We start from the raw sequence: 12,172 nt of genomic DNA, 5'->3' as shown, positions 1-12,172 counted from the left end.
CTAGATTAGCTCTTGCCTTTCAACGGGGATGCTGGCCCAGCTCCTATGCAGCACACAGTTTTTTACTAGGGACAGCAGAGGATCTTGGCTGGTCCAAGTCCGAATCTGGCGGGCCGTGACAGGTGATTTATCATTTTCAAATGCTTCCATGACCATCAACAAGTCTGCGGGCTGCGCCACCATCAACAAGTTTGCAGGCTGCGCCATTTCCACCCCCGTGGTGGGCAATGGTAGCCGACTGAGAGCATCCGCACAGTTTTCGATGCCTGGCCTGTGACGGATGGTATAGTTATACGCTGATAGCACGAGTGCCCACCTTTGTATGCAGACTGAGGCATTAGTATTTATCCCCTTGTTTTCAGTGAACAGGGATATGAGGAGCTTGTGATCGGTTTCCAGCTCAAATTTGAGGCCAAACAGGTATTGATGCATTTTCTTTACCCCGAACACACGCTAATGCCTCTTTCTCAATCATGCTGTAGGCCCTCTCGGCCTTAGACAAGCTCCTGGAGGCATAGGCGACAGGTTGCAACTTCCCCGCAACGTTAGCTTGTTGTAATACACACCCGACTCCGTACGACAATGCATCACATACTAGCACAAGTCTTTTACACGCGTTATACAATACAAGCAGCTTGTTGGAGCATAAAATGTTTCTGGCTTTCTCAAAAACAATTACTTGCGTTTTTTTCCCCATACCCAGTTCTCACCTTTACACAATAACACATGTAGGGGCTCTAAGAGCGTGCTTAACTCCGGTAGGAAGTTACCAAAATAGTTGAGGAGTCCCAGGAACGACTGCAGCTCCATGACATTCTGTGGCCTGGATGCATTCCTGATAACCTCTGTCTTGCCGTCTGTGGGCTGAATGCCGTCCGCCGCGATTTTTCTCCCCAAAAACTCCACTTCTGTTGCCATGAAGACGCATTTTGACCTCTTCAGCCGCAGCCCTACGCGATCCAGTCGCTGGAGGACCTCCTCCAGGTTTTGTAGGTGCTCGACGGTGTCCCGACCCGTGACCAATATGTCGTCCTGAAAGACCACCGTGTGTGGTACCGACTTGAGTAGGTTCTCCATGTTTCTCTGGAAGATCACTGCAGCCGACCGAATTTCAAACAGTCCCTTGTGCGTGTCGATGCAGATGTGGCCCTTCGAAGACTCCTCCAGCTCCTGCGTCATGCAGGCCAAAGTCAGGTCGAGCTTGGTGAATGTCTTGCCTGCTGCCAGCGTCGCAAATAGGTCGTCTGCCTTCGATAGCAGGTATTGGTCCTGTAGCGAGAAACGATTAATGACTACTTTATAATCGCCGCAAATCCTGACCGTGCCAACACTTTTGAGTACTGGGACAATCAGGCTGGCCCACTCGCTGAACTCCACTGGCGAGGTGATGCTCTCGTATTGCAGCCTGTCCAGCTCGATTTCCACTCTCCCTCATCATGTGAGCTACCGCTCGCGCCTTGTGGTGAATGGGTCGTGCCTCTGGGACCAAGTGGATCCGCACTTGCGCCCCGGAAAAGTTTCCAATGCCTGGCTCAAAAAGGAAGGAAATTTGTTAAGAACCTGGGTACATGAGGCCTCATCGACATGTGATAGCGCTCGGATGTCATCCCAGTTCCAGCGGATTTTGCCCAGTCAGCTCCTTCCAAGCAGTGTGGGGCCTTCGCCTGGGACAATCCAGAGTGGCAGTTTGTGCACCGTGGCCTCGTAGGTGACCTTGACAATGGCGCTGCCCAGGACAGTAATAAGCTCTTTGGTATACATTCTCAGTTTCGTGTGGATGGGGCTCAGGGCTGGTCTGAGTGCCTTGTTGCACCACAGCCTCTCAAACATATTTTTACTCATGATGGATTGGCTAGCGCCAGTGTCCAGTTCCATGGCTACGAGTAAGCCATTCAATTTTACATTTAGCATTATAGGTGTACTTCAGCATCTGCCTCCTCTCTCTGAGGTTCGAAATTGCTTTGATCCACCATGGACCGATCTTCCTCTGCCACGTGGTGGTTAGCAGAGCTGCAAGCTCGTTGCATTGTTCCACAGCTCTTGCAAACATACCCTTTGAAGTAGCATGAATAGGCTGAATGGAAGCCTCCACATCACCAACAAGGTGTGAATTGCCTTGCATTCATCATTTGTTGCGGACTCTGAGTCATCTGGGTCACCTGAGGCCTGCTGGCAGTTGCAGAGTTGTGGTTTTTGCCCTGTACATTTTTGCTCGCAAACACAGTTCCAGTTAATTTATGAACATTGCTAGCACTTGTGTGCTGAGAGATTTGTTTGGTGTTATCACTGGTGGACATAAACGCCTGTGCTATCGCAGTGGCCTTACTGAGGGTCGGTGTCTCTACAGTCAAAAGTTTGCATAGGATGGTCTCGTGGCCCATGCCCAGTACAAAAAAGTCTCTGAGCATTCGCTCCAGGTAGCCATTAAACTCACGTTGTCCTGCAAGTCGCCTTAACTCGGCGACGTAGCTCGCCACTTCCTGACCTTCAGATCGCTGGCACGTGTAGAACCGATACCTCGCCATCAGCACGCTCTCCCTCAGGTTAAGATGCTCCCGAACCAGTGCACACAGCTCCTCATATGACTTATCTATGGGTTTCACCAGAGCCAGAAGATTCTTCATGAGGCTGTAGGTCGGTGCCCTGCAGACCGTGAGGAGGACCGCTCTCCTTTTTGCAGCACTTCCTTCTCCGTCTAGCTCGTTGACTACAAAGTACTGGTCTAGCCATTCGCCATAGGCTTCCCATTTCTGACCCTCCGAGAACTTCTCCAGGATGCCCACAGTTTGCTGCATCTTTCCGTTGGATTCGTATACTCGTCGCCAGTTATTGTGTTCCTAACACAGATGAGACTGCACACAGGGGGGTTAAAGTAACAGTGACCTCAGTCTTTATTAAGACACTCCAGAGTGAGGAACAGGCCTTAGGGGACCGTCTTATATACAGTGCTCCCAAGGGTTGCTGGGATCCCTTGGGACTTCAGGGGATGCGCTCCCTGGTGGCGGAACATGGGAGTGCATGCTTTACAGATACAGATCTTCTTGCATGGTGTGGTTTCAAGTTTTGTTGGGTAACACTCCTGTGAAGCGTCTTTGGACGATTTACAACATTAAAGGCGCTATATAAATACAAGTTTTTGTGTAATATAAATGCAATTTGTTGCTGCCTGAATAAATAACAACTTTTACAGATTTTAGCTAAACTTGATTTCTGACAAGTAAAATCCATGAGACTGGAAGGTAACAGTTCCATGTTGGGTTCGGTACTGTGGCCATGTTCTTTAAACATGGCGCAGCCTGTAGATGTTCTGAATTACAAGAATTGTGTTTTCAACATTTACACCAAACATCTGAAGAATTTATTTCCATTCGGAAATTCACAATTGGTATGGCGTCATTTTAGTGGGAAAGGGTTAAAAATTAGTTCATTGTGTTCTTTTTTCAATTGTTTATTCTTTCATGAACATTTACAGCTTAATAGTGCTTGGTGATTTTAACCAGATGCTATTTTTTCTATTGTTTCTGTAAAATAGATTCTAATTCAACAATGAAATGTAAAAGTAACTGTGCTTCATGTCTTGACTTGTCGGGTTCAGTATGCAATTTCACTATAAAGTTGTAGAAGTGATATAAAACAGCCTCGTCTTCAAAATCTGTCAGGAACAGCGTCATGTGTGCTGATAAAGTGAAAGATGATAGCCCTGGGGAAATGGAATATTTCTTTACTTTTCACTTTGAATACAGGAAATGTTGGAAATCTCAGCAGGACAGGCAGCAACTGTGGAGAGAAAGCAGAGTTATCATTTCGGGTCGACGACCCTTCGTCAGAACTGGAGAGTGTTCGAAAAGAACAGATTCTTAACAAGCACTGAAAGTGGGAGGGGAAGAAAGAACAAAAGGCAAGGTCTGTGATAGGTTGGAAGGCAAGAGAGATTAGAGAGACAAAAGGGATGATGGTCCAAATTCAAATGGTAATGCCAGGAGTTAGAAAAACAATAGTCAAGATAGGATGTGAATGGTGGGATAATGACCAGATGCTATTGGAGACAAGGAGAGAAATAGAAAGAAAGAAAGGGTCTGAGGGGGCGGGGGAGGGGAGGAGGAGAAGGGGCGGATTGTTGGGGGGGGGGGGGGCGCTGGGGAAAGGGAACCAAAGATTGGCAACGGTTACGCTCTGAAATTTTTGAACTGAATGTTGAGTCCAGAAGGCTGTAAAGTGCCTAAATGAAAGATGAGGTGCTGTTCCTCGAACTTGCATTGAGCTTCGTTGGAACAGTGTACGAGACCGAGGACGGAGAGGTCAGAGTGGGAATGCAGTGGAGAATTAAAGTGACAGGCGACTGGAAGCTTGGGGTCACGCTTGTGGACTGAACTGAGGTGCTCCGCAAAGCAGTCACCCAATCTACGCTTGGCCTCCCCAATGTAGAAACCACATCGTGAGCAGATAATACAGTATACTAAATTGAAAGAAGTAAAAGGAAATCACTTTTTCACCTGGAAGGAGTATTTGGGACCTTGGACAGTGGGAAGGGAGGAGGTAAAAGGGCAGGTGTTGCATCTCCTGCGCTTGCACGGAAAAGTGCCGTGGGAAGGGGAGGGGGTGCTGGGGGTGACTGCAGAATGGACCAGGATGTTGTGGAGGGAACGGTCCTTTCGGAATGCTGAGAGGGGAGGGGAAGATGTGATTGGTGATGTGATCACACTGGAGATGGCGGAAATGGCGGAGGATGATCCGTTGAACGTGGAGGCTGATGGGGTGAAAGGTGAGTTCAAGGGGAACCCTGTCGTGGTTCTGAGAGGGAGGGGAAGGGGTGAGAGCAGAGATGCGGGAAATAGAACAGACATGGTCGAGGGCCATGTTAACCACGGCGGAGGGGAATCCTCTGTTGAGGAAAAAGGAAGACATGTCAGAGGCACTCGTGTGGAAGGTGGTGTCATCAGAGCAGATGCGACAGAGACAGAGAGACTGGGAGAATGGAATGGATTCCTTACAGGATGCAGGGTGGGAGGAAGTGTAGTCCAGGTAGCTGTGGGAGTCAGTGTGCTTATAGTGGATACTGGTTGAAAGCTTATCCCCAAAGCTGGAGACGGAGAAGTCGAGGAAGGGAAGAGTCGGAGATGGATCATGTGAAGGTGAGGGAATGGTGGAGAAATTGGATGCAAAGTGAATGAAATTTTCAAGTTCAGGGCGAGAGCAGGAAACGGCACCGATACAGTCATCAATGTACCGGAAAAAAAGGTGATGAAGGGGACCCAAGTAGGACTGGAACAAAGAATGTTCCACATATCCCACGAAAAGGCAGGCATAGCTAGGACCCATGCGGGTTCCCATAGCAACAGCTTTAATTTGGAGGAAGTGAGTGGAGTTAAAGGAAAAGTTGTTCAATGTGAGAACAAGTTCAGTCAGGCGGAGGAGGATGGTGGTGGATGGGGACTGGTTGGGCCTCTGCTCGGGGTGGAAGCGGATCGCCCTCAGACCATCCTGGTGGGGGATGGAAGTGTAGAGAGATTGGACGTCCATGGTGAAAAGGAGACAGTTGGGGCCCGGAAACTAGAAACTGTTAAAGTGACGGAGGGCGTCGGAGGAGTCACGGATGTAGGTGGGAAGAGGAGAAAAAATAGAGTCGTGATAGGAAGAAATGAGTTCTGTGGCGCAAGAACAGGCTGAAAAGATGGGTCTACCGGGGCAGTCCTGTTTGTGGATCGTGGGAAGGAGGTAGAAGCGGGCTTTGTGGGGTTGGGGAACTATGAGGTTGGTGGCTGTGGAGGGAAGAGCTCCAGAGGTGATGAGGTCCGTGACAGTCTGGGAAATTATGGCTTGATGTTCAGTAGTTGGGTCATGGTTCAGGGGGAGGTAGGAGGAGGTGTCAGAGAGTTGGCAATCAACCTCTCCAAGGTAGAGGTCGGTTCGCCAAACAACAATAGTGCCACCTTGTCAGCAGGTTTGATGACAAAGTTAAGGTTTGATCTGAGCGAGCGGAGTGCTCCAAGTTCAGAGGGAGGTAGGTCAAGGGGACATACATCTTGCTGTTGAAATAACCCGATGGAAGCAGACTGTATATTTAAGTAGCGTTGAATCTGATTGTCAGATGTTGAATTGTAATGTTGCAGAATACAGCCGTATCGAACAATGTATCATTATAACGTGCACTAAGATGGGTTTACCGTTGCACATTTCTTTGTGCATCTGCATTCTGCTGCAGAAATCAATATCAGAGACTCAAATTGAAAAGTAATATTCAAAAGAAATCTGAGATAATTAGGTTAAAATACATTAGTAAGGTTTTGATTACATAGAAACATAGAAAATAGGTGCAGGAGCAGGCCATTCAGCCCTTCTAGCCTGCACCGACATTCAATGAGTTCATGGCTGAACATGAAACTTCAGTACCCCCTTCCTGCTTTCTCGCCATACCCCTTGATTCCCCGAGTAGTAAGGACTTCATCCAACTCCCTTTTGAATATATTTAGTGAATTGGCCTCAACTACTTTCTGTGGTAGAGAATTCCACAGGTTCACCACTCTCTGGGTGAAGAAGTTTCTCCTCATCTCGGTCCTAAATGGCTTACCCCTTATCCTTCGACTGTGACCCCTGGTTCTGGACTTCCCCAACATTGGGAACATTCTTCCTGCATCTAACCTGTCTAAACCCGTCAGAATTTTAAACGTTTCTATGAGGTCCCCTCTCATTCTTCTGAACTCCAGTGAATACAAGCCCAGTTGATCCAGTCTTTCTTGATAGGTCAGTCCCACCATCCCGGGAATCAGTCTGGTGAATCTTCGCTGCACTCCCTCAATAGCAAGAATGTCTTTCCTCAAGTTAGGAGACCAAAACTGTACACAATACTCCAGGTGTGGCCTCACCAAGGCCCTGTACAACTGTAGCAACACCTCCCTGCCCCTGTACTCAAATCCCCTCGCTATGAAGGCCAACATGCCATTTGCTTTCTTAACCGCTGCTGTACCTGCATGCCAACCTTCAATGACTGATGTACCATGACACCCAGGTCTCGTTGCACTTTCCCTTTTCCTAATCTGTCACCATTCAGATAATAGTCTGTCTCTCTGTTTTTACCACCAAAGTGGATAACCTCACATTCATCCACATTATACTTCATCTGCCATGCATTTGCCCACTCACCTAACCTATCCAAGTCACTCTGCAGCCTCATAGCATCCTCCTCGCAGCTCACACTGCCACCCAACTTAGTGTCATCCGCAAATTTGGAGATACTACATTTAATCCCCTCGTCTAAATCATTAATGTACAGTGTAAGACAGCAGACATTTTCCATATACATTCCATTATTCTAAACTTGGATCCAGAATATGAGAATGTCTACAACAATAACCATCAATCAGCCGTTGTCAAGGTAATGGAATGTGCAAACAACAGCTAAATGATTGTTACTGGTAAATAAATGCTGCCAAAATCATTACATTCTAGCCTCTTTGAGACTGATTTGATTTTCTACTTTTTAACCATGCAAATAGTATAAGAGTAATTGAGATTGGATTTCTTGGGTTAGATTTTCAGCTGGCAGAAAGTCAGGGGTAACATTAATATCCAATGGTGAAGTTATTATTCCTCACAGTAAAACAAATAATTGTGGGTCAATTTTCCCTTGTTCTAAATCCAGTGATAAGGATCAACCACTGAGGCTTGCTGGAGGGGCTGATGAATAATAACATCATTGTGCTATCCAGTTTTTATTGTACATTGTTGAAGGAGTCAATGACAGTTTTGGGCATGGTTTGCTGTTTCTGCAGCTGTAGCTTTGAGCACAGTGCTGGCAACCTCAGCAGGTTATCTGGCAGATGAGTTTTGTCCTCGGCTTCTTAGGTTTCCTTTTGCGCAGTTCTCCATGCACGGTGTACACAATGCACCACAAAAAACATGGAGTGGCACAGGTCTTTCTTAACTTGTCTTTCTGCCCATCTCTACACTGCCAATGGCTTGAACACAAGAGCAAGAAGTCTATTGTACATTTTTTGATTTACATTTTGGTGTTGCTCCTGTAATGGTAAAATAATACACAGGATTAACACACGGGCCTGGATTTTGTAGTAATAATGGTGAGGCTATCAGCTCAACAGTGGCTGTACTTCAAAACTGCTATATTGGCATTGGGACGTGCTAAGGTCGTGAAAGGCATTATATAAATGCAAGTCTTTATTTTCTTTCTGGAGTGGCTGAAGATTTTCCACTGCCATTGTTGGCAACACATCCACTACTACTGCCTGAAGGAAAACCTGAGAAATTCATGATTGGTTACATGCTAAATGACTCGTATCAAAATGCTCTGTAGTTGTATGAATATTCATACGTAGAAATTGGTGGCTGCGCTGCATAACAGCTTGCTTTGTTACTTAATAACACTTTCAAACATTTAATCTCTGGAAAAGCAAGATGCTTACTGTCTGGCTGCGATGTTCCAGAATTTATAATTTTATTACTTAGAATAATAATCTGGTTGGGTGTAAATGTACTTGCTGTGATTTTCTTTAATAGCTGACCTTAAACGATAGGGAGATAAGGGGTTATGGGGAGTGGGCAGGGTAGTGGATCTGAGCCCATGATAAGATCAGCCATGATCTTATTGAATGGCGGAGCAGGCTCGAGGGGCCATATGGCCTACTCCTGTTCCTATTTCTTATGTTCTTATAGAAGAAGATAATCAGGGAAAGAAGTTTCCTTGACTTCCACGGTCCTCCTGGCTAGGACGCCAGCAGTCCCCAGTTATGTTCCTTAGCTGACCTGCCCACTGCATTCATCCTGACTTCTAGGGCGCTGGGCGGTCAGGAGACCAGAGCCGAAGATTCCTGGTGTAGGAAATCACACCTCATGGTTCTCCGACGTCAAGGCCCATGTTTGGAGACATTGGAGGTCCCACCCATCCAGGCCATGGTAGGATAAGTGGGTTGGGAAATGATGTATCCAGGTGCTGCCAATTTTGTTCAGGGATCATTGCACACCTGGTCGACTTATGCCAGACGTACACCTCTGGCCAGGAGAAAATTCAGGTTCAAACTGTTTGTGAAAGCTCCAAATAAAATTCACTGATTCAAACAGTACAGGCTTAATGTATACCCCTGAAATAGTTATTGGGGCTTCATTTATAGTAAATAACTGATTGTTAAATTGTGCTAATCAGACACATATCAAAGAATTATCATTCCAAATAGTTGCATTTAAAAAGTGTAGCTTGGCTTTCCCTTCAAACAAAATAGCTTAGAAACTGAACTGAATTAAGGTGGGAAAGGTGCCACTTCACTGCATTGGAAGAGTGAGGTGGAGCGATTGTTCTGCTGGGGGGGAATCCTGAGAAAGGACATAACATATGTAACAAGACAACATCGGCCACTTTTAGCCTCAAATAGGGAAGTACATTTTCAGACGAGTAAATTACACATTTCCTGTACCGTGTGACAAATTATATAGAACTGACAGTCATGTTCTTCATTTTCAGAAAAAAATTACCTTAAATATGTTTTTGGATACAATGATGGCCGACCCTCCTCCACAGTGCCTGGTCTGGTTACCACTTATGCACAGACTTGCCAATGTGGAAAATGGTAAGTTTGAGAGATTATATATTAAATAGCAACATTAACATTTTGAAACTAATTGCATGAAAATCAGTCTGTGCCTTATCCTAATTTAACCAGTGGTGACCAATGTTTGAAAATTACTGTGCAACTTACTCCGTGAACTGTATTGTCAGAGTTGCATTAAATAGACAGAAATATAGAGAATTCTGAGGCAACTCCTCAGCATCCAAGGGTGATTTTTGTTTGTCTTTTTGTTCTGTTTTCTCAGTGCAATAGTTCAGGTCTTGAATCTCAGCCCTGAGCATATTTATCCTGTAATAAACCTGGCAAGAAACTGGAAATTATTGCTGGGGTAAATATCAAATATTCAATCAAAAAAAACATTTCCTCTGTGTTCAACATCAGAGCTCGAGTGGGCAAAAAAAAATATTAGCATATAGCTAGTCATGTGTGATACTATAGTGACCAGAATGGACGTGGCCACTTGACTGCCTACTGTATTTAAATGACAATGAGGAATGCAGCTCTTGGGAAATGGGCAGATTTCCCTGCCTCCCTCCTGAAGTATTGCTGACTGAGGGCCCAAGGGCAGCACGGCCAGCCCACACTGCGATCTATGGACAGTAGAAGCATGTGTGCGCACTAGGTCCGTGCAGCAGAGCTTGGATTCCAGTCGTCTTGTTTAACCCTTGCCACTGGATCAAGACCTGGCTCTGTGAAGCCCGTGTGCACGGCCACCCCATGTTAAAAGAATCCATGCACAGGCACCTTCCACCCTTCAGTATGTAATTCGGGACCTAGATTGTCAGGTCCCTCATTGAAACACCTGTGAACTCATCTATTTTTGATGTGGAAGTGGGTCATCCTCGATACGAGGGACTGTCTAATACTATTCTGCTGACTGACCCCAGGTACTGACAGAAGATTGGGTGGTGATATATGCCGGGGCAGTTGTGGGAAGCCTGCTACTGGCCATAGTAGAGAGAGGGGCTCGTAGTGGCCACTTCTCCCTCTTTTCTGCCCCATACCTTACTCAAAGCAGGCCATGACTGTACAGGGCCTTGGTGAGGCCACACCTGGAGTATTGTGTACAGTTTTGGTCTCTTAACTTGAGGAAGGACATTCTTGCTATTGAGGGAGTGCAGCGAAGGTTCACCAAACTGATTCCCGGGATGGCGGGACTGACATACCAAGAAAGACGGGATCAACTGGGCTTGTATTCATTGGAGTTCAGAAGAATGAGAGGGGATCTCATAGAAACGTTTTAAATTCTGACTGGTTTAGTCAGGTTAGATGCAGGAAGAATGTTCCCAATGTTGGGGAAGTCAAGAACCAGGGGTCACAGTCTAAGGATAAGGAGCAAGCCATTTAGGACCGAGATGAGGAGAAACTTCTTCACCCAGAGAGTGGTGAACCTGTGGAATTCTCTACCACAGAAAGTTGTTGATGCCAATTCACTAAATATATTCAAAAAGGAGTTAGATGTAGTCCTACTACCAAGGGGATCAAGGGGTATGGCGAGAAAGCAGGAATGGGGTACTGAAGTTGCATGTTCAGCCATGAACTCATTGAATGGCGGTGCAGGCTCGAAGGGCCGAATGGCCGAATGGCCTACTCTTGCACCTATTTTCTGTGTTTCTATGACTCCTCCAGAAACAAATAGTGCAAAAACCCTTTGGGGTGAGGGTTACTGCACAATTTAAAGCTGGCTCCTCCTATTTCTGGTACTCCATTTTACTTCCTAGCAGTGACAGATTTCCATGGTGTCAGAGGTACCTGCCCTGCACCTTCAATAACCCTTGACTCAGGAAAATGAGTCACGTGATGGTTGGAAGTCTTGCCCCTGACTCACCTCCAGTGGTGAACTCACTCTGGATGGAAATCCAGTCTATAAAGTCTCAGCCCTTTTGCTTCTGGTTTTGATTTTGCAGCACAAAATTGTGCCCAATTCTTCACTAATTGATATTGTGGGAGTTATTTTGGTGAAAGAATGAAAACAGACATTAAGGTTCAAATTTCGGACCCCTGCAAGAACGGTGCACATTGGAGAGGCCCACCTAATTTGTAAAACAAAAATTGCACCGAATACTTACCTCGCGATTCTCCGATATCTGTAGGCCCATTTCCAGCTCGGTGCCAAAAACAGCGGCGGCAGCTGCACGTGTGCGCAGTAGCTACTGGCCCTCCCAGCACGTCCTGTCTCCGGGCGACGACCCTATCCCAGGCCGAAGGGACATCGCCCTATCCCAGGCCGAGTGGCCTGACACATCTTACCTCATCGTCGCCAGGTCCCGCCCGGCTTCTCGCTGGGGGTGGGCCCCGCCCAAAGTACTCCGTAGGAGACGGCATCGGCGTCGTGGGATCCGCCCGCAGGGTCTCTCTCTGGGGGCGGGCAACGCCCGAAGGCCTTCGTGGGAGCCTGGTGTCGGCGGCGGCGGCGTGCTCAGCCTCCCTCCCTCCCTCTCCCCCCCACCCCGTTCAGCCCCTCTCCCGCTCTCCCCTCTTCCTCCCTCCCCTCTTCTCCTCTCTCTCCCCCCCCCTTCTTCCCCCCCTACTCCACCCCCCTCCCTCCCTCCATCCATTCTCCCCTCCCCCTCTACTCCCCTCCTACTCCTACTCCC

At 47.0% G+C, this 12,172-nt stretch overlaps 1 protein-coding gene across 1 annotated transcript in view; it reads left to right on the top strand.

Annotated features, from left to right (window-relative positions):
* LOC139267193 (dystrobrevin beta-like) overlaps positions 1 to 12,172 on the top strand; it is an 843,282-nt gene that overhangs the window by 349,447 nt on the left and 481,663 nt on the right. The window contains exon 8 of the mRNA XM_070885122.1: positions 9,470 to 9,575. Coding sequence (XP_070741223.1) covers positions 9,470 to 9,575 — 106 coding nt within the window. The remainder of the gene's footprint in view (positions 1 to 9,469; positions 9,576 to 12,172) is intronic.

The sequence above is a fragment of the Pristiophorus japonicus genome, chromosome 7, assembly GCF_044704955.1.
Source record: "Pristiophorus japonicus isolate sPriJap1 chromosome 7, sPriJap1.hap1, whole genome shotgun sequence".
In the NCBI taxonomy this organism is placed as follows: domain Eukaryota; kingdom Metazoa; phylum Chordata; class Chondrichthyes; family Pristiophoridae; genus Pristiophorus; species Pristiophorus japonicus.
Note: the sequence above shows the minus strand (reverse complement) of the source record. Positions and strands in the feature narration are given on the sequence as shown.